This window comes from Dendrobates tinctorius, unplaced genomic scaffold, assembly GCF_039654945.1.
Source record: "Dendrobates tinctorius isolate UK_male_01 unplaced genomic scaffold, ASM3965494v1 ptg000157l, whole genome shotgun sequence".
Lineage (NCBI taxonomy): Eukaryota > Metazoa > Chordata > Amphibia > Anura > Dendrobatidae > Dendrobates > Dendrobates tinctorius.
Window position 1 is genome coordinate 17,083,565 of NW_027361824.1, and position 27,969 is coordinate 17,111,533.

The following is a 27,969-nucleotide window of genomic DNA, read 5'->3' on the forward strand; positions in this document are numbered from 1 at the left end:
GCGGCGCTGTGGTTTATGTACACTTAATTACCGCCGTTAAAAGGCGAATCTGCGGTCGCTAAGGGGTTAATATTGAGGCGTCCGAAGTGGCCCAGTCTATAAAGCTGTCACTGCAGGTAAGGAAGGGAAGAGTCCAGCTTCAGAAGCTTCCATCATGAGGAGGAGGAAACTCTACAGTCCCTTCATTCACTGGCTTCCGCGCACCGGGCACCACACCTCACACCGGCACCTGCAAACCTCCCGCGCGCCTCCGCCCGGCTCCCGGCACGTGACTGCAACAGCCAGCTCTGCTCCTCCCTCATTTATATCACGTGACTGGCGGTGCCTTACAGGGATAACGCCCCGCCCCACCGTCATTGCTGACAGGGGGCGTGGCCCGGTATAAGTCCCGCCTTCTCCTCCTTCCCGGCCGGCGGTGACTGGCAGTGGCAGCAGAGCGCAGCATGGCTCCGGCGCTGGACAGGCCCGGCTACTGGGGGCCGCCGACATCCACCCTGGACTGGTGCGAGGAGAACTACGCCGTGTCCTACTACATCGCCGAGTTCTGTGAGTGACCGGTGTGTGAGCAGCTGTGAGCATGGACATCTGGTGTATGTGCACCTGTCCACACAGTATATACTGCCCCGTGCACTGTCCACACAGTATATACTGCCCCGTGCACTGTCCACACAGTATATACTGCCCCGTGCACTGTCCACACAGTATATACTGCCCCGTGCACTGTCCACACAGTATATACTGCCCCGTGCACTGTCCACACAGTATATACTGCCCCGTGCACTGTCCACACAGTATATACTGCCCCGTGCACTGTCCACACAGTATATACTGCCCCGTGCACTGTCCACACAGTATATACTGCCCCGTGCACTGTCCACACAGTATATACTGCCCCGTGCACTGTCCACACAGTATATACTGCCCCGTGTACTGTCCACACAGTATATACTGCCCCGTGTACTGTCCACACAGTATATACTGCCCTGTGCACTGTCCACACAGTATATACTGCCCCGTGCACTGTCCACACAGTATATACTGCCCCGTGCACTGTCCACACAGTATATACTGCCCCGTGCACTGTCCACACAGTATATACTGCCCCGTGCACTGTCCACACAGTATATACTGCCCCGTGCACTGTCCACACAGTATATACTGCCCCGTGCACTGTCCACACAGTATATACTGCCCCGTGCACTGTCCACACAGTATATACTGCCCCGTGCACTGTCCACACAGTATATACTGCCCCGTGCACTGTCCACACAGTATATACTGCCCCGTGCACTGTCCACACAGTATATACTGCCCCGTGCACTGTCCACACAGTATATACTGCCCCGTGCACTGTCCACACAGTATATACTGCCCCGTGCACTGTCCACACAGTATATACTGCCCCGTGCACTGTCCACACAGTATATACTGCCCCGTGCACTGTCCACACAGTATATACTGCCCCGTGCACTGTCCACACAGTATATACTGCCCCGTGCACTGTCCACACAGTATATACTGCCCCGTGCACTGTCCACACAGTATATACTGCCCCGTGCACTGTCCACACAGTATATACTGCCCCGTGCACTGTCCACACAGTATATACTGCCCCGTGCACTGTCCACACAGTATATACTGCCCCGTGCACTGTCCACACAGTATATACTGCCCCGTGCACTGTCCACACAGTATATACTGCCCCGTGCACTGTCCACACAGTATATACTGCCCCGTGCACTGTCCGCACAGTATATACTGCCCCGTGCACTGTCCGCACAGTGTATGCTGCCCCGTGCACTGCCCGCACAGTGTATGCTGCCCCGTGCACTGCCCGCACAGTGTATGCTGCCCCGTGCACTGCCCGCACAGTGTATGCTGCCCCGTGGACTGTCCGCACAGTGTATGCTGCCCCGTGGGCTGCCCGCACAGTGTGTATGCTGCCCCGTGGGCTGCCCGCACAGTGTGTATGCTGCCCCGTGGGCTGCCCGCACAGTGTGTATGCTGCCCCGTGGGCTGCCCGCACAGTGTGTATGCTGCCCCGTGGGCTGCCCGCACAGTGTGTATGCTGCCCCGTGGGCTGCCCGCACAGTGTGTATGCTGCCCCGTGGGCTGCCCGCACAGTGTGTATGCTGCCCCGTGGGCTGCCCGCACAGTGTGTATGCTGCCCCGTGGGCTGCCCGCACAGTGTGTATGCTGCCCCGTGGGCTGCCCGCACAGTGTGTATGCTGCCCCGTGGGCTGCCCGCACAGTGTGTATGCTGCCCCGTGGGCTGCCCGCACAGTGTGTATGCTGCCCCGTGGGCTGCCCGCACAGTGTGTATGCTGCCCCGTGGGCTGCCCGCACAGTGTGTATGCTGCCCCGTGGGCTGCCCGCACAGTGTGTATGCTGCCCCGTGGGCTGCCCGCACAGTGTGTATGCTGCCCCGTGGGCTGCCCGCACAGTGTGTATGCTGCCCCGTGGGCTGCCCGCACAGTGTGTATGCTGCCCCGTGGGCTGCCCGCACAGTGTGTATGCTGCCCCGTGGGCTGCCCGCACAGTGTGTATGCTGCCCCGTGGGCTGCCCGCACAGTGTGTATGCTGCCCCGTGGGCTGCCCGCACAGTGTGTATGCTGCCCCGTGGGCTGCCCGCACAGTGTGTATGCTGCCCCGTGGGCTGCCCGCACAGTGTGTATGCTGCCCCGTGGGCTGCCCGCACAGTGTGTATGCTGCCCCGTGGGCTGCCCGCACAGTGTGTATGCTGCCCCGTGGGCTGCCCGCACAGTGTGTATGCTGCCCCGTGGGCTGCCCGCACAGTGTGTATGCTGCCCCGTGGGCTGCCCGCACAGTGTGTATGCTGCCCCGTGGGCTGCCCGCACAGTGTGTATGCTGCCCCGTGGGCTGCCCGCACAGTGTGTATGCTGCCCCGTGGGCTGCCCGCACAGTGTGTATGCTGCCCCGTGGGCTGCCCGCACAGTGTGTATGCTGCCCCGTGGGCTGCCCGCACAGTGTGTATGCTGCCCCGTGGGCTGCCCGCACAGTGTGTATGCTGCCCCGTGGGCTGCCCGCACAGTGTGTATGCTGCCCCGTGGGCTGCCCGCACAGTGTGTATGCTGCCCCGTGGGCTGCCCGCACAGTGTGTATGCTGCCCCGTGGGCTGCCCGCACAGTGTGTATGCTGCCCCGCGGGCGGTCCGTATACTGCCCTGTGTACTGTCCGTATAGTTTATACTGTCCATATAGCATATACTGTCCTACGTACTGTCCACATACTATATATGTACACAGGAAAGTATATACTATGTACTGGCCATATAGTGTATACAGCCCTGTGTACTGTCCATATAATATATACTGTCCATGTAGTATATGTTCTCCTGTGTGCTGTCCATATAGTATATACTGTATACACTGCCTGTGTTCTACCCATACAGTATGCCCATCTAATATTGCCCATATAGTATATACTGCCCTGTGGACTGTATATAGTATATACTGCCCTGTGGATTGTCCACATAGTATATACAGCCCTGTGTACTGTCCATATAGTACATACTGTCCTGTGTACTGTACATATAGTATACACTGTCCATATAGTATATACTGTCCTGTGTACGGTCCATATATAATTTACTGCTCATATAGTATATACTGTCCATATAGTGTTTACTTTCCGTATAGTGTATACTGTCCTATGTACTGTCCATATAGTATATACTGTATACACTGGCCATGTTCTGCCCATACAGTATGTCCATCTAATATTACCCATATAGTGTATACTGTACGTATAGTGTATACTGTCCTGTGTGCTGTACTTATAGTATATACTGTCTGTATACTATGTACTGTCTGTCCACATAGTATATACTGTCCTGTGTACAGTCCATATATAATATACTGCTCGTATAGTATATACTGCCCTGAATACTGTCCATATACTGTAGGTGTATACTGCCCTATATACTGTCCATAGTGTATATACTTTACATATATTATATACTGTCCGTATATTATATACTGCCCTGTATACTGTCCGTATACTATCCATATAGTATATACTGTCCTGTGTACTATCCATATAGTATATACTGTATACACTGCCCATGTTCTCCCCCATCCACCTTCCCTATGCCATGGAACTTCTTTAGCCCCATCCTGGATATGCCCCCACCCACCTTTCCTACAGCCCCTTCCCAACATCCCTACAGTCCCTATCCCTACTCCCTTTTGTACACTTGCTTTGGCAAAACTAATGTGTATTTAGTCCTGCCAATAAAGCTTCTTTGAATTTGAATTACAGTATGTTCATCTAATATTACCCATATAGTATATACTGTCCATATTGTATATACTGTCCTGCATACTGTCCATCTTGTATATACCATTCGTATAGTATGTACTGTCCATATAGTATATACTGTGCTGTGTACTGTCTATACAGTATATGCTGCCCCGGTATACTGCCCATGTAGCAGATGCTGTCCATATAGTACCGTTGTGGGCCAAGTTTTGAGACTGACACTAATTTTGGCTTACACAAATTTGCAGCTTTTGTGTTTTTAGGTAGTTTGGTTAGTTATTTCTATTGTGATCGCCAGTCTCCTCCATCATCAGTATCTGGTGACCGTCCATCGCCTCTTGTCACTTGTACACAGGTTATGGAGGATCTTGTCAGGAGGTTGTGCCAAACATCTTGGAGAACTGACCCCAGATCTTCTGTGTATGAGGCTTGTCTGGATCCTTCTGTCTTCATGTGATCCTAGACAGACCGGATGATGTGAGATCAGGACTCTGTGGGGCCGGATCATCACCCCCAGGACTCCTCTTTCTTAATTACATTGGCTGGATGTTGGGGGTCGTTGTCCGACTGCAGAATACATTTTTAGCTGTTCAGGCGCCTCCTGATGGCATTATCTTACATGTAATTTCCACTTGATGCCCCATGAAATTTTTACTGTCCCAAGAGAAGATGCAAGTAGTGATTGGGGTTGTACCTGGGTGTGTATAAAGCCAGGAGCACTGCACTAAAAAACAATCATGTGCTTGAGGAGTGGAATGTGGTTGTACCTGGGCACAGACATTGCCTACAGCCACCACTGTGCTACAATGTATCTATAGGAACCTTGTAGAACGCTTGTCGTCATGGTGACAATGAATCCAGAAGCTATGGCTACTGTCCTGGTGCTGGGGGCAGAGGTGGTCTGATGCTGCCTCCAGATTCGGTGATGATGCCATGCAGTAGATCTCAGCATAGACTGGGGCTTGCGACTGGCAGGGCATGCTGGGAGTTGTAGTTATGTAACCACTAATGAGCCAAACATGGGGAAATCGCTTGCTGCTGCTGATATCTCGGCTTTACACCTGCAGGGAGGTCTGTAGATCATTACAGCAAGCGGAAGAGCCTGCGCCTAGGATGCAGCTGCTGGTATTACCCCTGAGATAATGGGGCCCATCCCTGCGCTGGATTCAAGGGTCAGAAAAAAGTTTTTTAAAAATTGCCACGTCTGTAAAAGTTCAGTATTCCTATGCATACTGTAAACGTTGTTCGGGGGGAAAAAAAGAAAAAACTCCATAATTTATTATTTATTTTTTTTTTGTATAACTTTCATATTTGGAAAAGAGGGTATTTTAAATATTTACATTCTTGTAACTTTTTATTTTTCCTTTTTTTTTTTTTTTTTTTTTTTTTTTTGTTTGTTTGTTTGTCACCACATCCTCCCCCACAAAAAAAAAAAGTGATCAAAGTTTTGGACTTCAATATGTTACCAATAAATTTTTGCTCACCACAAACAAAAACCATTCCTCCCCACCCACCAAACACAGCCTCATTGATGGTATGAATTAAAGGGTTGTGTGACTTAGAAGATTTGACACCAATACATTTTTCTTTTTTAAGCAAAAATAGTAATGGTAATAAAGTTGTCCAGGCGTTTTTCCAGTATACTGTATAAATAAATGTCAAAGTTTTGTTTTTTGTTTCTTTTTCCACTATATTATACAATAAAATGAATGGTGTCATTCTAACTACGAGCTGATGTGCTAAAAAAACAAAAAAAAAACAAAACAAGCCCTCATACGGGAAATGGGGGTAAAGAACGGAATGTTAGGCATTTAAATGGACAGTCTCGGCTGACAATCCCCAGGAAATGAGTTTGGGGAAGTGGATCGTTCAGTTATCGCTGCTGATAACAGGCGAAATGTGGAATTGCATCGGCCCGTTCAGATGTTATAGTGGTCGCCCCCTCCCCATATTGCTCTGAGATGAGTCTTGTGAAGTGCTGCTCTGGAGCACCACTAGATTACATGTAGTTTGGTCTCGGTTTTCCCTCTTCTGTGTTTTTGGTGTTATTGATGGCTCTTCGCATAACTCAAGTGCTTTTGTCATATCTAGGATACTCACCAAGTGGTCTCGTGATCGGTGGCACTCGTTCTGTGGGTAAAGTTGCGCTTTTGCTTTAATTGCTTAAATGGGAATTTTGCCTTTTTATAGGGCATTTCCATATGGTGATGAGTCAGAAGTCGGTCTCACCCAGAGAATCTCTTCTTGCTTGAGAAGCCTTTTGTGGCCTGCTAATAGGATATCACTTTACAGGGTTCCCCAGGCTTGGTCCTCACCTTAAGGTTCAGCTCCTGTCCCCATAACTTGAGTCATTGCACTGTATATGGGGGGGCAGCCATGTTTCTCACCAGGTTGGGAGTCTTATTGCTACTCAGCACTTCAAAGGGAGCCGACCTGCAGCACCAGACAGAGTCTGTGGGTAGGTGTGGCGCTGTTTCTGTTTAGAATCTTAGACAGCTCCTTTATTTATGGGTAGAGAGGCGCTGTAAGAGAGACCTACTTTCCTGCCACAAGTCATACCTGTGAAGTTATTCTATGTCTGCTCAGGAGTTCCTCCCATATCTCCTTTCTTTCCTCCCATGTGAATTAATATCTTTATCTTTTTTCTCTCTGATCTTCTCTCTGTGGCCTCTTGCTTCACAATCTTTCATGCTCCACCTGTTTTCAGGATCTTGGCTGTATAGTTACCTTGCTGCTGCTCTCAGACTGTGAAGGGCACGTTATCGCCTCCATCTCCAATAATGTACACATTGTTGTATAGCGAAAGCCATCTGTCATATACTCATATAAAAGTGCAGTCACTACTGATCCTGAGTTACATCCTGTATTATACTCCAGTGCGGCACTCACTATTCTGCTGGTGCAGTCACTGTGTGCATACATTACTGATCCTGAGTTACATCCTGTATTATACCCAGAGCTTCACTCACTATTCTGCTGGTGCAGTCACTGTGTGCATACATAACATTACATTACTGATCCTGAGTTACATCCTGTATTATACCCCAGAGCTGCACTCACTATTCTGCTGGTGCAGTCACTGTGTGCATACATAACATTACATTACTGATCCTGAGTTACATCCTGTATTATACCCCAGAGCTGCACTCACTATTCTGCTGGTGCAGTCACTGTGTACATACATTACATTACTGATCCTGAGTTACATCCTGTATTATACCCAGAGCTTCACTCACTATTCTGCTGGTGCAGTCACTGTGTGCATACATTACATTACTGATCCTGAGCTACATCCTGTATTATACCCCAGAGCTGCACTCACTATTCTGCTGGTGCAGTCACTGTGTACATTCATTACATTACTGATCCCGAGTTACATCCTGTATCATACTCCGGAGCTGCATTCACTATTCTGGTGTGTCGCTGCGTACATTATGGTTTGTTCTGGGAGCCCCTTGCTGATGTGAGGTTTTCAGTGTGAGCAGGGTTGGTGCCGTTTACAGGACCACACAGCGATCGCCTGTGTACTGTGACCCCCTACGCTCGGCTTGGCTGGGGGGTGCGGTGTGACCCCCCCCTACACTCGGCTTGGCTGGGGGTGCTGTGTGACCCCCCCCCCCCCACGCTTGGCTGGGGGTGCTGTGACCCCCCCCCCCCCCTACGCTCGGCTTGGCTGGGGGTGCTGTGACCCCCCCCCCTACGCTCGGCTTGGCTGGGGGTGCTGTGTGACCCCCTACGCTCGGCTTGGCTGGGGGTGCTGTGTGACCCCCTACGCTCGGCTTGGCCGTGGGTGCTGTGTGACGACCCCCTACGCTCGGCTTGGCCGTGGGTGCTGTGTGACGACCCCCTACGCTCGGCTTGGCCGTGGGTGCTGTGTGACGACCCCCTACGCTCGGCTTGGCCGTGGGTGCTGTGTGACGACCCCCTACGCTCGGCTTGGCCGTGGGTGCTGTGTGACGACCCCCTACGCTCGGCTTGGCCGTGGGTGCTGTGTGACGACCCCCTACGCTCGGCTTGGCCGTGGGTGCTGTGTGACGACCCCCTACGCTCGGCTTGGCCGTGGGTGCTGTGTGACGACCCCCTACGCTCGGCTTGGCCGTGGGTGCTGTGCCCTGAGATTCCTCCATTGTGCTCTGTGCACACACATCAGGGTGGCGAGGTGCAGCAGCTCTTTCGGAGCGCGGTCGTTCCGGCCTCTTTACCTCGCTGACTGATGCAGGGGAAACTCTCATGTTGGGTAAACACTTTTTTTGATCCAGATCCAAAGTGATATGTTACCTTTTTTATTTGTGCAAATCCCTGCTAATCCTCTGGTTGTCTGCCCACGTGAACTTGCAGCATGCTGTCTAAAATTTTAAAAAATATATATATCCTACTGTTTTGTGTATGCAGCTCCTGTGCAGAACTATGTCCCTTTTTACTTCTCTTAGCATGCCCTTGACTTGTTTGATTGCGGTATATTTGTCCCGGGCTCCCCGTTCCCGGCTCATGATGCATGTACGATGCTGCGGTGCGTATGGGATTAATTGTGCGAGGTAATGGGTGACACGTGAGAAATGTGTAGATGGAAGCTCGCTCATGTGTGTAATGCCCGATGCCATTGCTCCTGCTGACCACACAGGGGGCCGCTGCTGGAGGGGTTTCGGCTTCTCTGGGGTAGGCAGCTTTCGCTACAGAGCAAGGACATACATAGATGAAAAGGGGGTCCGATACCCAGCACTATAAGGGGGGAGGGCTAACGCCAGCTAGGTCTGAGGTCTGTTTCTTGTTTGCCCACCTTGACCTTCATGTTGATTGCCTCCCCTCTAAGAATCTTGAACAAGCAGAACTGCAGTGTAAAGCAAGGCGGAAGGGGGTGTAGGTTGCACTGAGAAGCAGTCAGCCCTATTTCAGGTCACACCAAAAGTTTCTGTAGAGAATGCAACTTCTCTGTAGTCACTGTTCATGACTGGGCATTAATAGAGCAAAGCTGGAATATAAAGCATGGGGGTCAAGCCAGAAGCCCAGGCTTCTGATTGCCTATTTTAGACTATGCATGATTTCTATAGAGAGAGGACCTATACCAGTTTTAGTTTGAGGACACAGTTGCATTTACTATTAACATTGCCCTGGTGCCAGTCAGGGGGGTGACACATCGAGTATGTTCCTTCTCCAGATAGAAGTAACTGCTGTTTCCCCACTATTTTTGCACTTTCTGAGAATCCTGTTTTGCAGCAAGCAGTAAAATGAGCTGGTGTTCCACACTCTGCGGCGCTCCTTGTAACACTGACATCTAGTGGCCAATGTGATGACTGCAATATTCTGCCATCCCAGGTGCTAACAGAATGGCAGGTCTGCACTAAGGTAGCCCCCCACTTCTGAGACTACAGACCCTTTATCTCTGGTGATGCATTGTGGGGTTGTACAATTTCCTGCACGCCAAGCTAATAAAATCTCCGTAGGTAAATTCTGGGGACGGATATGGAAATGTGTCCCGGCCTCTTGGTATCGAGTGTCGGCTAAATCCAGGGATTGCACGTTTTCATATTGAACCAGTAGCCACATTTATGGTCCTGATTGTGTGCTGCGGGCGCTGAGGCGGGGGGCAGGGTTACAGGGCGGCGCAGCCTGAAACGCAGCAATACATTGTTGCTCAGGAGGCTGGGAAAGCTGGGTGACCTCATATGTGTGCCCTTTACACTTCAACTGGGAAGTCACCTGTCTTTCCAAGCCTGCTGAATGGTACATTGTGTTCAGTGATTAGCCGGCCCTGCTTGTTCAGTGACTGCGCAGAGCTCGTTACATTACACAGTATTTATGTGTCCCCCATTCTCTCCATGTAGGGAACACGGTGAGCAACCTGATCATGATCCTCCCTCCTATCTGCGGAGCTATACAGACGGTCAAGGACAAGCTGGAAACCAGATACCTGATGGCCTTCCTGGGTTTAGCCGGTGAGTAGCCCGGAATGCTGTAGGACTACAACTCCCAGCATATCCTTCAATTTTACACATGAGATCATATACAATCACTTCTTTTTATAATGCCTTGACTGCACCTTCCTACACCAAGAGTGGGGGACAAGAGGCCACCAGGCCCCGCTTATCTCAGGCCAATGTTTATGGAGCATGTACACCAGACTTATAATTGTCACTGTGCTCTGTGTGTTACAGCGGTTGGGATGGGATCCTGGTTCTTCCACATGACGCTGCAGTACGAGATGCAGGTAAGAAGGGAGCACTGTCCAAGATGTCCTCCCATAACACAGAGGCATGACGGAGATCAACCCCACCTGACATATCCCTTATACATGTTGGCAGTATTATAGTAGTTATATTCTTGTACATAGGAGCAGTATTATAGTAGTTATATTCTTGTACATAGGGGCAGTATTATAGTAGTTATATTCTTGTACATAGGAGCAGTATTATAGTAGTTATATTCTTGTACATAGGAGCAGTATTATAGTAGTTATATTCTTGTACATAGGAGCAGTATTATAGTAGTTATATTCTTGTACATAGGGAGCAGTATTATAGTAGTTATATTCTTGTACATAGGAGGCAGTATTATAGTAGTTATATTCTTGTACATAGGGGCAGTATTATAGTAGTTAGATTCTTGTACATAAGGGTAGTATTATAGTAGTTATATTCTTGTACATAGGGAGCAGTATTATAGTAGTTATATTCTTGTACATAGGGGCAGTATGATAGTAGTTATATTCTTGTACATAGGGGCAGTATTATAGTAGTTATATTCTTGTACATAGGGGCAGTATTATAGTAGGTATATTCTTGTACATAGGGGCAGTATTATAGTAGGTATATTCTTGTACATAGGGGCAGTATTATAGTAGTTAGATTCTTGTACATAGGGGAAGTATTATAGTAGTTATATTCTTGTACATAGGAGCAGTATTATAGTAGTTATATTCTTGTACATAGGAGGCAGTATTATAGTAGTTATATTCTTGTACATAGGGGCAGTATTATAGTAGTTAGATTCTTGTACATAAGGGTAGTATTATAGTAGTTATATTCTTGTACATAGGGGGTAGTATTATAGTAGTTATATTCTTGTACATAGGGAGCAGTATTATAGTAGTTATATTCTTGTACATAGGGGCAGTATGATAGTAGTTATATTCTTGTACATAGGGGCAGTATTATAGTAGTTATATTCTTGTACATAGGGGCAGTATTATAGTAGTTATATTCTTGTACATAGGGGCAGTATTATAGTAGGTATATTCTTGTACATAGGGGCAGTATTATAGTAGTTATATTCTTGTACATAGGGGCAGTATTATAGTAGTTAGATTCTTGTACATAGGGGCAGTATTATAGTGGGTATATTCTTGTACATAGGGGCAGTATTATAGTAGTTAGATTCTTGTACATAATGGTAGTATTATAGTAGTTAGATTCTTGTACATAGGGAGCAGTATTATAGTAGTTATATTCTTGTACATAGGGGCAGTATGATAGTAGTTAGATTCTTGTACATAAGGGTAGTATTATAGTAGGTATATTCTTGTACATAGGGAGCAGTATTATAGTAGTTATATTCTTGTACATAGGGGCAGTATTATAGTAGGTATATTCTTGTACATAGGGGCAGTATTATAGTAGTTATATTCTTGTACATAGGAGCAGTATTATAGTAGTTATATTCTTGTACATAGGGGGGCAGTATTATAGTAGTTATATTCTTGTACATAGGGGCAGTATGATAGTAGTTATATTCTTGTACATAGGGGGGCAGTATGATAGTAGTTATATTCTTGTACAGAGGAGCAGTATTATAGTAAGTAGTTATATTCTTGTACAGAGGAGCAGTATTATAGTAGCTATATTCTTGTATATAGGAGCAGTATTATAGTAGTTATATTCTTGTACAGAGGAGCAGTATTATAGTAGTTATATTCTTGTATATAGGGGCAGTATTATAGTAGTTATATTGTACATAGGGGGCAGTATTATAGTAGTTATATTCTTGTACATAGGGGCAGTATGATAGTAGTTATATTCTTGTACATAGGGGGGCAGTATTATAGTAGTTATATTCTTGTACAGAGGAGCAGTATTATAGTAGTTGTACATAGGAGCAGTATTATAGTAGTTATATTCTTGTACATAGGAGCAGTAGTATAGTAGTTATATTCTTGTACATAGGGGCAGTATTATAGTAGTTATATTCTTGTACATAGGGGCAGTATGATAGTAGTTAGATTCTTGTACATAGGGGGCAGTATTATAGCAGTTCTATTCCTGTACATAGGAGCAGTATTATAGTAGTTATATTCTTGTACATAGGAGCAGTATTATAGTAGTTATATTCTTGTACATAGGGACAGTATTATAGTAGTTATATTCTTGTACATAGGTGCAGTATTATAGTTGTTATATTCTTGTACATAGGGGCAGTATTATAGTAGTTATATTCTTGTACATAGGGGCAGTATTATAGTAGTTATATTCTTGTACATAGGGGCAGTATGATAGTAGTTAGATTCTTGTACATAGGGGGCAGTATTATAGCAGTTCTATTCCTGTACATAGGAGCAGTATTATAGTAGTTATATTCTTGTACATAGGAGCAGTATTATAGTAGTTATATTCTTGTACATAGGGGCAGTATGATAGTAGTTATATTCTTGTACATAGGGGGGCAGTATTATAGTAGTTATATTCTTGTACAGAGGAGCAGTATTATAGTAGCTATATTCTTGTATATAGGAGCAGTATTATAGTAGTTATATTCTTGTACAGAGGAGCAGTATTATAGTAGTTATATTCTTGTATATAGGGGCAGTATTATAGTAGTTATATTGTACATAGGGGGCAGTATTATAGTAGTTATATTCTTGTACATAGGGGCAGTATTATAGTAGTTATATTCTTGTACATAGGGGGGCAGTATTATAGTAGTTATATTCTTGTACAGAGGAGCAGTATTATAGTAGTTGTACATAGGAGCAGTATTATAGTAGTTATATTCTTGTACATAGGAGCAGTAGTATAGTAGTTATATTCTTGTACATAGGGGCAGTATTATAGTAGTTATATTCTTGTACATGGGGGGCAGTATTATAGTAGTTATATTCTTGTACATAGGGGGGCAGTATTATAGTAGTTATATTCTTGTACATAGGGGGGCAGTATTATAGTAGTTATATTCTTGTACATAGGAGCAGTATTATAGTAGTTATATTCTTGTACATAGGGACAGTATTATAGTAGTTATATTCTTGTACATAGGTGCAGTATTATAGTAGTTATATTCTTGTACATAGGAGCAGTATTATAGTAGTTATATTCTTGTACATAGGAGGCAGTATTATAGTAGTTATATTCTTGTACATAGGGGGCAGTATTATAGTAGTTATATTCTTGTACATAGGGGCAGTATTATAGTAGTTAGATTCTTGTACATAGGGGGCAGTATTATAGTAGTTAGATTCTTGTACATAGGGGCAGTATTATAGTAGTTAGATTCATAGGGGCAGTATTATAGTAGTTGTGTTCTTGTACATAGGGGGTCAGTACTATAGCAGTTATATTGTTGCACATTCTTGCGGCTTTTACATAAGATACAGGTAGCTTGACGTCCAACAAACACTCTGGATAAACCTCTCTAACAGCTGTATCGCTGCAGTTCTGCAGTTTTCTGCCAGTAGTTTGGTGTATTCACCCTTTCTGGCAGGGAATGGGCAGATGAGTATTGTGTCAGTCTTCTCACTGAAGTGGTATCTGGAAGCCGACTTTCGGGCGTCTTGAGCCCTGTAGCAGAGGACATTCCTGGTGTTTGGTGGATGGTCGTCCTCTATACATTGTCTGCTTACTTCTGTGAAGTTACTCGTATGAAGATGCTCTCTATGGAGAGGTTGTGATAGTGACACATTTACCCCTAGACCAGGCGGTGTTATTTGGAGCCCTGGTGTCCGGTGGGTCGTTACTTATTACCCCTGGTGTCTATATTGTTAATAATAATTGCTGTTTGCCAATGACAAGCAGAGGTTGTGAAAGTGAAGAATTAAAACCCAGCGTATATTCCATTATTTATGAGACTACAGGTATTGTCGGAGGCCTTAAATCTGTGTAGATATATACCACAATAGTTTTGTGGGGTCTTTTGAGGAGGAAGTGAACTTCCTATCATTACCAGTGGCAATTTTAACCCTTTCTCAGTTGTTTTTGTTGTGTTTTGTTTTTTTTCTTTGCAGCTCCTGGATGAGCTGCCCATGATCTACAGCTGCAGCGTCTTCGTCTACTGTCTGTAAGTTTCACATTGTGTACATTAGGGGTGTACTCCTGAAAAGCAGAACAGTGCTGGAGTAATTACACTTTAACCCCTGTAGATGCTGCAGTCTTCCCCAACCTCGGCATCTAAGCGATTAGACAGATCGAAATCCTAGATACGTTGCTGAAAGTTTTGTCAACAGGCGGCCTGCCAGACAAGACTTTAATAGCAGTTTAAGGTGACAATACAGAAGTGTATAGCGGGTGAAATGAGTATTGAAGACATCACCAATTTTCTAAGTAAATCTATTTCTGAAGGTGCTACTGACATGAAATTCTCCCCAAATGGTGCTAACAACCCGTCCAATCCACACAGGGAAAGAAATCACCATAGATCTCCATGAACTATGTGTAATAATGAGAAATGACAGTGAAAAAGTATTGATCACCTGAAGAAAGAGAAGTGCAAAAAGCCCTGAAAAGTCCTGACATCAGCTGAAATCTATCTGTAATTAGAAAACAATCCTGCCACTTAGTGATAAATAATATCAGCTGGTTCATCTGATGGCCAGTAAAAAGGTGTCATATTACCAAGGTGCCACCCAAATTTCTCATGATGGGTAATAGCAGTGAGCTGTCTCAAGACCTTCACAACCTTATTGTTGCCAAACATACTGATGGCATTGGTTATAGGAGGATTTCTTAGTTACGGGAGGTTCCAATAACCACCGTTGTAGCCATAATCCGTAGGTGGGAAGAACATAATTTCACCATAAAAAGGCCACAACCAGGTGCTTCCTGCAAGATTTCAGAGGAGTGAATAGAATTATCAGATGTGTTATCCAAGAGCCAAGGACCACCTGTGGAGAGCTACTGAAATCTGTGGAATCAGCAGGTGGTACAATTGTTTCAAAACAAGCTATAAGTAATGCACTCCACCTCCATTGCTTGTATGCGCACAACCTCGATTGCTGAACGAAAAGCATTTGAGGCTCACTTAACGTTTGCTAAACATTTAGGCAGGCCTGTGAAATACTGGGAGAATAAGACTGATCAGGTGAGACCAAAATTGAACTCTATGCATGCCATAATACAAACCATGTTTTGAGACCAAAAGGGCACTGCGTATCACTCCAAAAACACCATACCAACAGTGAAGTTTGGAGGTGGGAACATCATAGTGTGGGGCTGTTTTTCAGCACACGGCACTGGTAAACTTCATATGATTGAAGGAAGGATGAATTGACAAATGTACCCAGACATTCTTGATAAAAATCTGCTGCCAACTACCAGGATTACGCTGATTACAGCAGCACCATGATCCTAAACACACGGCCCAGGAAACTCTCAATTGATTTCAGAGAAAATAAAGCTGCTTGAACGACTGAGCAGCCGATTATCGGACCTGAATCAGATAGAAAATCTATGGAAGGAACTAAAGCTCAGAATTTACAGAAGGGACCCACAGAAGCTTCGGGATAGGAGAGTGTTTGTGATGAAGAATGGTCCAAAATCACACCTGAGCAATGCCTGCGACTAGTTTCTCCATACAGGAGGAGTCTTGAAACTTCGTCACTTAGAAAGACTTTTGTACTAAGTATTAAATTTCAGTAACAGTGATCTATACTTTTTCCCTGAATCATTTCTCGTTATTACACATAGTTATGGACAGCTATGGTTTGATCACTTTGTCTGTGTGGATTGGATGGGTTGTTACCGACATCTGGCGAGAATTTCATGTCAATATGATCTTTAGAAATATATTTACTTATAAAATTGATGATGTGTTCAATACTTATTTTACCCTTGAAGATTTGTGTGCTAAGATAACTTTGACCAATGTTTCAGATCTTAATCAGCCTGTTGGGGTTATGACTTCTTCACTTTTCTTTTCAATGATCTTTTTATTGATTAATCAAAAGGTAACACCACATAGAAATAACCAGTTTAAGGTAACATGGATTGTAATGGTGTAAAATATTTAGCAAATGCGAAATATTTTCATTTATGAAAGAGTAGAACCGACAATAGAGATGAGGGGGGAAGAGAGTCGTAAAGAAAATGGGGGGGGGGGGGGAGGAGAGAGAGAGAGAAGGAAAGAGAGGTGGGGGGGGAGTAGAAGAGAGAGGGAAAGAGAGCTGGGGGCGGGAGTAGAAAGAGAGAGGGTAAGTGTTCCAAAACGTCACAGACCAAGTTTCGAGTTAATCAAATATTCATACTTGTAGAGGCTTGAGGGTAGATCTATACTTAATCCTGGAGCACCAGTTCTCTTCAAAATGACTTGTTCACTATCCTCATTAGGAAAAGCCAGGTAATGCAAATTTCTCAGCTTTATAAAAACTCAGCCTCCTCCAAAATCAGCAGCCATGGGGTCTTCTAAGCAGCTGCCTAGCACTCTGAAAAAAGTAGAGGCCCACAAAGCAGGAGAAGACTATAAGAGGTTAACATGTTTTCAGGTTGCCCTTTCCTCAATTCCAAATGTAATTAAGAAATGACAGTTACCAGAAACAGTGGAGATCAAGATAAGGTCTGGAAGACCAAGAAAATTTCTGTAAGAGCTGCTTGTAGGATTGCTTAAGAGGCAAATCAGAACCCCCACCTGACTACAAAAAAACCTTCAGAACGATTTAGCAGACTGTGGAGTTGTGGTTCATTGTTTTACTGCTCAGAGAAACCTGCACAAATATGGCCTTCATGGAAGAGGCATCAGAAGAAAACCTCTCCTGCATCCTCACCATAATCCGCATCAGAAGTATGCAGAAGAACATCTAAACAAGCCTGATGCTTTTTGGAAGCAAGTCCTGTGGACCAATGAGGTTAAAATAGAACTCTTGTGACCACAACGATCAAAGGGATGTGTGGAGGGGAAAAAAGGCACAGAATTTCAGGAAAAGGACATCTAGCCAACCATGGGGGTGGGTCAATCATTCTCTGGGATTGTATTGCAGCCAATGGCACTGGAAACACTTCACGGTTAGAGGGAAGAATGGATTCAATGAAATTTCAACAAATTCTTGATGCAAACATTTCACCATCTGTAAAAAAGCTGAAGGTGAAAAGAGGAAGAGGATGGCTTCTAGAAATGGATAATGATCCTAAACACACGTCACAATCCACAACAGACGACCTCAAAAGGCGCAAGCTGAAGGTTTCACAATGGCCCTCACAGTCCCCCGATCTGAACATCATTGAAAATCTGTGTCTAGACCTCAAAATTGCAGAGAATGGAAGACGCCCCAGGAATCTCACCGAACTGGAGGAAATCCCTCAAACAAGAATTGAAGGCCTCTTGTCTGGCTGCAGAAAGCAGAAATGTGTCCTCTTTAACTTTTAGGCCTTTCAGAAAAACTTTAATTTTGACCAGGGGTGCCCAAACTATTACATATGTATGTTTCTTTCTGTTTGCTAATGTGTTTATATCTTAAACTGAGTAGTGCTATTAAATAATACAACTTATCCTATAAAAAAGTATTGTGGAGGGGGGGAAAGCAGAGGACATCAGTAATCCTGCTCCGTTTCTGACCCCATCCATTTCTGATGTGCTTTGCTGCCATCTACTGGTCAAATTATGTAAGTGTTCAAATGCAATGTCAAGTTTTTTTATCACGTCTCTACGCGGTCATCCGTGGTCCGTTGTGATGATCTGGACTCTTGCAGCACTACTTTTTATCATCAGGGGGGCAATATTTGCCTCTCCACTCTCTTCGGATCAGTCTGTATCTTGCACTCTGTGACTTTTCTGCTTTTTGTTTCTCGTTTTCAGATATGAATGTTTCAAGAATAGAAACTCGTATAATTATTTGCTGCTCGTCATCTTAATGCTTTTCAGTGTAATAGTGACTACAGTAAGTGTGGGGATTGTCGTTCAGCCATGGGGGGGGGGGGGGGGGGAAGGGGTCTGGATTGTTACAGACCATTTTATAGAAGGCCAAAGCATAGTTAGTAATTGCCTATTTTATGTTGGTGCTGTGTAGAGTAAGTTGCAACTCCGTATAATGCATCACTTATCTTGTCCTTGTGCACCATTCACATCAAGAGCTGCATTCCTGTTCTGCTTGCCCTGCAGTAACATACAGGTGAATGATGCAGTGTGTGCAGATGGCGCCCTCTTGTGCCACATTGAATGAACTGTACTGATTAAATCAGAGGTCGTCGGGATAAAATATTTCCATTGGGTCCCCATTTGGTCCTCATTCCGTTACATTAATATGCTGCTATGTGCAGCTGACTGAGCTCTGCTGCATGTGTGTAGTATAGTACTGGGATGACATCTAATGCCAGAGCCTTCATCAATAATGCCTATTTTTGTTTTCTTATGTCAGGTTTACTTACTATGGAAGGAGCCAGTGTTTCATCAGGTAGGATTTCTGATCATATCTGTAATAAAAATCAGCACTTCATGCAGTGGTGGACTTTGGCTGCCATAAATCGGCACATCAGAGCTGCAGTATAAAGCATGGCGGGGGAGACTGCAGTAGCCAGAGCCTCTGATGAGACTAGGTAGATTACAGACTATCCCTGATTTCACTTGCCATTACTCCTAAGATGCATGTTGTGATTGTGCCCTAATAGAGTAGAACTGTAGTGTAAAGCACGGTGGAGAGTGAGTAGTAGCCTGTGCCTCTGACAAGACAAGATATCAGTTTCCTAATACTGCAAACTTCAATAGACAATTCAACTAAGAGGCTGTCACTGTTCATGACTTAATGGAGAAGATCTGTAGTGTAAAGTATGGTGGAGAGACAGCCTCTGTTAATGTAGAGGGCAGATAAGGATTGCATTTGACTTTAGTAGACTGATAAGCTAAGAAGCTGTGACTGATCATGGCTTTGTCCTAATGGATCAGAGCTGTAGTGTAAAGCATTGTGGAGAGAAGTGAGTAGTCAGAGACTGGGGAGGTAGACGTCAGACAGGTATAAAATGCCAATTATGGGTGTGATATAATGAAATGGCGCTGTAGCGTAAAGCATGGTGGAGAGACCGAGCCTGAAGCTCAGATGGAGCCACTTATCATAGCTGTAGTGTAAAGCATGGTGGAGAGACCGAGCCTGAAGCTCAGATGGGGTTACTTATCATAGCTGTAGTGTAAAGCATGGTGGAGAGACCGAGCCTGAAGCTCAGATGGAGCCACTTATCATAGCTGTAGTGTAAAGCATGGTGGAGAGACCGAGCCTGAAGCTCAGATGGGGTTACTTATCATAGCTGTAGTGTAAAGCATGGTGGAGAGACTGAGCCTGAAGCTCAGATGGAGCCACTTATCATAGCTGTAGTGTAAAGCATGGTGGAGAGATCGAGCCTGAAGCTCAGATGGAGCCACTTATCATAGCTGTAGTGTAAAGCATGGTGGAGAGATCGAGCCGGAAGCTCAGATGGAGCCACTTATCATAGCTGTAGTGTAAAGCATGGCGGAGAGACAGAACCTCAACCTTCGATGGAGCCACTCATTTCTTTGCCTGATAAGAACAGCAAACGCTGGAGGAAATGACCGCCGGATATAGATTATCCAGCATTACAAAGACCTATACAAAAGAGGCTAAAACCCCCAGCGACCTCTTGGTTCTCACAGCTGAGTGTTTGCTGCAATGCATCCAACCCCCTCCCCCCCCCCTTGCAAATCATCTGTGAGCTAAACAGCTAAACTAGATTCTGCACAAATACCCCCACCTGCCCTGAGGGTTTGTTACAGTGTGTCAGCCTGAAGTCTTATGCTATGTTTAGCAATACCAGCATTGCCAATACTGCCATCAGCCGTGCAATCAGGACTTGGTTCTCATTCACTGACAGCAAGCAGACCTCCTGAAAATGGTAAGGAATCTTAAAAAGGAAATTAAAAAAAAAAACATTGACCAAAAACTCCTAATCAGACCTATCTCTGGCTGCAGCAGGAGCCTCCCCCCACTGCTCTGTCTGCTATAGAAGAACTGGTATGCCATGTCCACCCCTCCCTGTTATAATGACGTGAGTGTGATGTCGTAGGGTGACTTCCTTTTTGTCTTCTCCCTCCGCAGGTGATGTACGGAGTGCTGGTGGGCTTCCTTGTCCTCCGATCTGTGTATATAGTTACATGGTGAGGCCTGACCCCGATCTGCCACTTTACATGTTGTTGTGTTTGTTATTCTCTCTTTAACCATACTGTCCTGGAGACTCGAGTCACTAGGGCACTTCTGCCACATGTGTTACAATCGCTTTTCACCCGCGATTTTTATTTTTTTATTTATTTTTTTTTTAATATCAGTACATTATATAGTAAAAAGTGTTTGTTCAAAACTAGAACTCGTCCTGAACGAAAAATAAAAAAGAAGCCCTAGTACGGCGATGTCAGTGGGAAAAAAATTTGGAATTTTGAAAGTTTCAACTTTTGCAACAAGTGGAGGAAAAAATAAAATGTGCAAAAAAACATTAAAATTGATTATCGGGAAGGGCTTAATGGAGCGTCCCATTTGCAAAACCTGGCACTAATAAAGGACACCTGTTGGGGGGGGGGGGGGGTTGTAGTCCAACCCCATAATGACTGGCCATACATACTTCTTCTTTTCTCACATAAAGAACAGCCTAAAAACCTACTTTATTCCTAAGCTTCCCACGCAGCCGTAATAACCTAAAGAATTAACAGGTTATTCAGTGTTAAACGTGAAGGGTAAACAATAAAAGGTTCTACATTTGTGCAGCAGAGAAGAGTTCTATAAACTTCAGTGTAACTTCTATGGAACTCCAAAATAAATGCAGTATTTTTCGGTTTATAAGACACACTTTTATTTTCTCCCAAATTTGAGGGGAAAAAGGGGGTGCGTCTTAGAATGCGGATATACCTTACCGGTACTGTTGCTGCAGGCCACAGGCTGGGATGGGGGGGGTGTCTGGTGGTGCTGTGGGTGCCCGGCGGTGCTACGGGGGGTCCAGCGCTGCAGCGGGTGTCTCCAGTGCTGCGGCGGCTCTGCTGACATTTTGTGAAAGGCCAGAGCCCCCCACAAGTTGCATAGTTTACGTGGAGTTTGCATGGATTATAAGAAGCGCCACTATTTTATTTTTTTTTAAAAAAAAATTACTATTTTTCTCCTTTAAAATTTGGGGTGCTTCTTATAATCCGAAAAATACGGCATGTGTGTTGTGTGAAAGTGTTTCGCCCCCTTCCTGATTTCCTGTTCCTTTGCATGTTTGTCACACTTAACTGTTTCATATAAACAAACAAATGTAAATATTAGACAAGTAACACAAGTAATCACGAAATGCAGTTTTTAAATGAAGATCTTTATTATTAAGGGAAAAAGAAATCCAAACCTACAGGGTCCTGTGTGAAAAAGTGATTGCCACCCTTAATTTATGTTTTAACTGCGATTTATCACATCTTTGGGAATCTGAGTTCAAATTCTCTAGCCACTCCCAGGTCTGATTACTCCACATCTGTTCTCAATCAAGAAATCGCTTCACTTTGACAGGCAAGTCCTATTTAAGGAGATCAAAAGGTCTTCAAAAGTTAGACATCATGCCGCGATCCAAAGAAATTCTGGAACAAATGAGAAACAAAGTAATTGAGCTCTATCAGTCTGGAAAAGGTTATAAAGGCATTTGTAAATCTTTGGGATTCCAGCGAACCGCTGTGAGAGACATTATACACATGTAGCAAAAACACGGAACACTTGTGAACCTTCCCAGGAGTGGCCGGCCGACCAAAATTACCCCAAGAGAGCAGCGATGACTCCTCCAAGAGGTCACAAAAGACCCCACAGTAACATCCAAAGAACTGCAGGCTTCACTTGCCTCAGATAAGGTCAGTGTTCATGACTCCTCCATGAGGCTTCTTTTACACTTACTGTGTTTTTGCGGGCCGTTTTTGCGGCCCCAGTAGGTTTCTATGGGGCCGCAAAATCGGCCCGCAAGAATTCCACGGTGTGCCGTACGGCCATGAGGGCCATATTTGCGGCCATGAAAAAAGATCGAGCTTGCTCTATCTTTTTCACTGCGTACGGACACGGCCCCCATTGAAAATCAATGGGGCTGCAAAAACAAACGGAAGTTTGTTTTTGCAGTGCACCGTGACTTCCGGTTCTGCGGAACGCCTTTTTTTTTTTTTTTTTTTTTTTCCGCGTTTATTTGAAGTTCGTTATTGTGGCAGACTGCCATTTTTGCGGCGATACGGCCCACAAAAACAGGCCGCAAAAATCCCAGTAAATGTAAAAGTAGCCTTAGAAAGAGACTGGTAAAAATGGCCTGCATGACAGCGTTCCAAGATGAAAACCACTGCTGAGCAATAAGAACATAAAGACTCATCTCAGTTTTGCCAAAAAACATGATGATCTCCCAAGACTTTTGGGAGAATACTCTGCGGACTGACGAGACAAAAGTTGATCATTTTGTCAGGTATATGTCCCTTTACATCTTGCGTAGAAGTAACACAGCATTTCAGAAAAAGAACATCATACCAACAGTAAAATATGGTGGTGGTGGTCTGGGCCTGTTTTGCTGTTTCAGGACCTGGAAGACTTGCTGTGCTAAATGGAACCTTGAATTCTGCTGTCTACCAAAAAATCCTGAAGGAGAATATCTGACCATCGGTTCATGAACTCAAGCTGATGTACAATTGGATTATGCAACAGAACAATGATCCCACCAGCAAGTCCACCTCTGGCTTAAGAAAAAACAAATTAAGACTTTGGAGTGGCCTAGTCAAAGTCCCGACACTTTTTCACACAGGGCCCTGTAGGTTTGGATTTCTTTTTCCCTTAATAATTAAGATCTTCGTTCATAAACTGCATTTTGTGATTACTTGTGCTATCTTTATCCAATATTTACGTTTGGCTGGTGAAGTATATATTATATAATTTTTATTTTTTTGAAACTGGGTAAGGCACATATAGTCTTGGCAGTAATGGTTTAAAACGTGTTCTGCAAGAGGGGAGTGATTAAAAAACCCCAAATCCCGCAGGGCCACATTAGTAGTCTATGACCACTGAGCCAGTGTTCTGTGCACCACTTCCTACCTGCTGGCTCCTCTGCTGATTAGAAAGCACGTTGTGACATGTGCATGATGTCGTGCCAGGACTGTTCATTGGAAAGGGTGCTGACTGAGATGCCGGTAGTTAGGCGGAAGATCTGATCCGACGGCCCCTGGACAAGGGTCATGTGACTTTTTCCTCGCCTCTGCATTGCCTGTCATCCGGAACAAAGCTGTCTGTTCTCTCGCTCTCCCTTTTTTTTTTTTTTTTTTTTTTTTTTATTTTGTCTTTTGCTGACTGCCTCTTGTTTTGTTGCAGGGTGTACCCATGGCTGAGGGGCCTGGCTTACACCTCGCTAGGAGTGTTTTTAATTGGATTTTTGCTGTGGAACGTGGACAACGTTTTCTGCGATACCTGGAGGTAAGGATTGTGTAGGTGGCTGCAGAGGGTGATGCCTCGCATCGGTCACAAACATGTCTCTCTGCAAAGATTTTACTGAAAAGTAGTGTCTCCCTATCTTAGTGAAGTATTTAGACAGAGTACTGCTTCCTTGTCTCTACATGATACAGGCACAGATAGTACTGTTTCACTATTTCTAAGCAATCTGGATAATTCTGCCTCTTACTGTAGAGAGATAGGAGTAGTCGGTACCATCTGCGCATTCATCACTTACATTGGAAGCCAAGCAGGCAGTACTATGTCAATGATAGATGTACAGCTAGTGCTGTCTCCTAGTTTTCTGTAAAGTGTGTGGAGTTATTGTCTTTGTTTCCCCTTATAAGTTATGTAGGTACAGACAGTATTGCCTCCCTGTCTTCCTCTGTAAGTGTAGAGATGGCGCTTAGTACGGTGTCCATCATCTACGTAAATGGTATAGACAAAAATGTATTGCAGCATGGCTGACTCTATGTAAATGGGGGGGGGGGGGGGGGAAGTGCTATCTGTGCCTACATAATCTTCAGGAAGAGAAAAGGAGGCAGCATTATCTGTGCTTCCATTATTTTCTGAGTAAAGACTAGGAAACCTTCCTATCTGTGCCTACGTGATTTCTGGAAAGAGACAGGAAGGCAGTACTATCTGTGTGTGAATCTGCATCCCACTGCAGCTTCATTGTTATGATGGAGGCACAGATAGTGCTGCTTCCTAGCTTTCGTTTGGGAGTACATGTGTTCCTAGCTGTGAATGATTTAGCACCACATACCTCTGTCCTTCTGACAGTAGTGTAGGCACAGATAGTACTGCCTCTTTTCCTGATCTCTTTAGTCTCCGACGTCTGTGTAACTGCTGATCGCTCAGATATCGCACTGGCGGCAGCTGTTATAGGCGCCGCACTGATGTTTCATGCGTGTCTATTACAGGGATGTCAGACAGAAGATGCCTCCAGTCCTAGGGGCAGTGACGCAGTTTCATGCCTGGTGGCATATACTGACTGGACTGGGCTCCTACCTGCACATCTTGTTTAGGTAATTTATGACCTTTTTTTTTTTTTCTTTTTGTCTGTTGGTGTTTTTTGCCTTTTTTCTTATGTACCCTTTAAGTCTGTTTTATGTGTTTGATTTTTTTTTTTTTTTTTTTTTTTTTTAATTTTATTTCACCATAACCATATTTAAACTTCTTGCTTCAATATCTCCTGATATTTATTTGTGTGCACAGCAATTATGCGTCTCCTCGCTTTCACACGGCGGTATTTGGGCGCATTCACTCACTGATGAATTGATGCCGTTTTTTAGTTCCGTTTCTGCACAAGAAAATTAAAGAGCAATATATGTAGATGGCTTTTTTACCCTTTCCCACCACGGCCAATTTTTAACTTTTTATACTTTCATTTTTATTCTCCTCCCCTTCTTCCTAGAGTCGTAATTATTCATTTATTTTTTTATTTTTTTTTTCCTTCGTTTTCTAACCCGTTGACTTGATTTTTACGGCACAAGTTTGGTTTTGTTACACAATTTTTCATTATATAGTGTACTGAAAAATGGGGGAAAAAAAATTCCAAGTGCAGTGAAATTGTTTTAAAAAAATTTTGATTTTTTTTGAAGAAAACAAAATGGCGTTTATTTGTGGGTTTTTGTTTTTGCAATTTCACTGCATTTAGATTTTTTTTTTTTTTTTTTTTTTTTTTTCTTTTTTTCATTTTTAAGTACATTGTATAATGAAAAATTGATATTGAAAACTACCTACTTGTCCCATAAGAAAACAGATCCGTATACAACTATATTGAGGGGAGAAAAAAATTGAGTCTTGAAAGGAGAGGAAAAAAGGTAAGCTTAATAACTGAAAATTGGCCGCGGCAGAAATATATATAAATATTATACTGACTTTTTTTTTATATTACCATAATTAACATTTATTATAAAACATACATATAGTAAAATGTATGAAAATATTATTTTTTATTTATTTATATTATTTTCTTTGTTAAAGAGGGGGGGGAAATGTTTTTATTTTTCCATCGATGCTCTTGGTGTGTGTGTGTGTGTGTGTGTGTGTGTGTGTATTGTTTGCCAAGCTTTTATTGACACCATTTGGAGCTACATAGGGTATTTAAAAGTCCCATCATATGTCAGGAAGGGGTTAAAAATTGTTAATTTTGGGGGGAACTCTGCAAATTTTCTAATCTGGAGTCTGTAAATTTATCTTGAAAATCTCGCAACAAACAGAATTAATACAAGGTTGGAATTTTTTTTAAATGAAATCAGCCACATAATCTGCTGCGGATTTCTTGCAGGTTTCGCCGCAGATTTCTTGCACGATCCGCCGTGGATAAGTGTTTAGTTTTGGAATAGGATAAATGTATGTAATGCTCCAGGTGTGAGACTCAGATCTGCTCTAACTGGATTTTGCGTGGTCTCTTTTAGCTTGTATACACGGACTCTCTACCTTAAATATCGGCCCAAGGTGAAGGTAAGTACCAGTTCAGGACTGGCCTCTGATGAGAGTTGTAGTTCTGCTTTACGACACGCAGCTTTATCCAGGAGCAGCTGATTGGGTGTAAGACATGCCCGGCTTGATAAACTTCCACCTAATTATTAGCTAAAGATGCAGAATGTTTCTTAAAGGGGGATAGAATTTCTTACAAAGTGACTGCAGGTTTAGTTAAAGGGCTTGTACAAGATTAGAAATAAATGGCGGCTGCAGTACCACAAACGACCTGTTGGCAGGTGTGGCGCTGGTGATCTGGTAATTCAGTGCTATTGATTCCTGTTTCTGGTCTTCTCCTGAGCAGTTCCTGTACGGGATGTGGCCGGTGATTATGGTGGAATCTTCCAAGAGGCAATGACCGAACGATAGGAGACGGAAAGACCAAACATTCCAAGGACTCCCGGCAGTCTATGCAGCATCTCGGACTACAACTCTACTTATTTCTATATCCCAAGCACCTGCTGAGAGTTCCTGTGCGTGACGGCGCCCCCGATTTACAGAGCCGTGGCGTATACAGCCTCGCCGTGTTACTGCCGACGGAACATGGTTGTCACATCGCTCCGTCATTGGCGACTGAACGGGTGGAGCGACCAACACTCCCATCATCCTTCCTTTTAAATGTGACACTTGACTCCTTTTTACTCTATTATTGCCTTGCAGCCGCAGAGTATAAACCTTCCGGGATCAAGTATTACCGCCTCAGCCCCGACGTGGGAATATTCTTAGCGCACAATCTGTATTATTGGGTCATGGTGGGGTCCAAGCGAGAGCAAAAACGCCAGGGGTGTGTGGAGGGCCGTGCCATGGAAATGGCACAGGATATAATCTATAGGGGCGCACTTGTCATGAAAATAACAATGGAACACAAGCAGGAGGTGTAGACTACTGGAGATCCAACTGTTCTGGTGGATTCAGTTCCTCTAAAAAGTATTCACGCCCACGCAATCATCGAATCAGTGCTGAAAAATCCTATCTCAAATTAGTAAGTGGCCAGTTAATGCAAGAATAGTCCAGTGCATAAGTATTCACCCCCTTACAGCTTTTGTATGTTCAGATTGGCCTCCAACTGTCTTTACAGGGGTCGAAATTTAGAGTTTCTTTAAATTGCTGTTGACGGTCAATCCCTTGCGGACCGCAGCCAGGTTTTTTGACCCGGATTTCTCTAATTGGTGCATTACGGTTATCCATCTTTAGTATCCTCCCTGCGTCTGCTGCCTAGAACTGATGAAGCCATCACCTCCATTGCTGTTTTTGATAGCATTTCATTTATTTTATGCCAAACTTTAATTTTGCACTTTTTTTTTTCTTTCCTTTCCCAAAAAAAAGTTTCTCCATTCCTTAGTCGCTGCTGTGTGCATACTCTCATATCTGTCGGTAAACCCTCTCCTCCTGAGGTGTCGGACCTATTGTCTGCCTCTTGCTAGTTTCTGCCTTTTTTAAAAGAAAAAAAACAATAAGCATTTTGCCATTAAATGCACTGTGGTTTTTTTTTTTACATGTACAATACACTAAGTGGTTGGGGGCGCTAATACTTTTTATAGGCACATTATATGCAATGTATACCTAGAAACAGTGCCTAACTTATTTTCTTAATAAATTTTGTGCCTATC

General features: G+C 44.1%; 1 protein-coding gene across 2 annotated transcripts; it reads left to right on the forward strand.

Annotated features, from left to right (window-relative positions):
- Positions 1-360: 360 nt before the first annotated feature.
- Positions 361-27,969, forward strand: ACER3 (alkaline ceramidase 3). Of its 2 annotated transcripts, XM_073548620.1 has the most exons (11): positions 371-546; positions 10,104-10,214; positions 10,434-10,486; positions 14,489-14,541; positions 18,268-18,349; positions 18,827-18,862; positions 20,513-20,571; positions 23,756-23,857; positions 24,796-24,900; positions 26,296-26,341; positions 26,664-27,969. In XM_073548620.1, exons 1-11 carry the CDS (start codon positions 444-446, stop codon positions 26,715-26,717), a joined length of 804 nt encoding a protein of 267 aa, XP_073404721.1. In that variant the 5' UTR covers positions 371-443; the 3' UTR covers positions 26,718-27,969. The 2 variants fall into 2 exon arrangements, with proteins under 2 accessions (XP_073404722.1, XP_073404721.1); XM_073548621.1 differs by lacking the exons at positions 26,296-26,341; positions 26,664-27,969 and adding an exon at positions 25,631-26,278 and having other exon boundaries at positions 361-546.

Bases quoted from the DNA above. Each gene is read 5' to 3' on its own strand.
- ACER3 (XM_073548620.1), top strand. From the start codon at position 444: ATGGCTCCGGCGCTGGACAGGCCCGGCTACTGGGGGCCGCCGACATCC. The intron at 10,215-10,433 runs GTGAGTAGCCCG...TGTGTGTTACAG, and splicing joins GGCCTTCCTGGGTTTAGCCG to CGGTTGGGATGGGATCCTGG. The intron at 26,342-26,663 runs GTAAGTACCAGT...TCTCCTGAGCAG, and splicing joins AATATCGGCCCAAGGTGAAG to TTCCTGTACGGGATGTGGCC.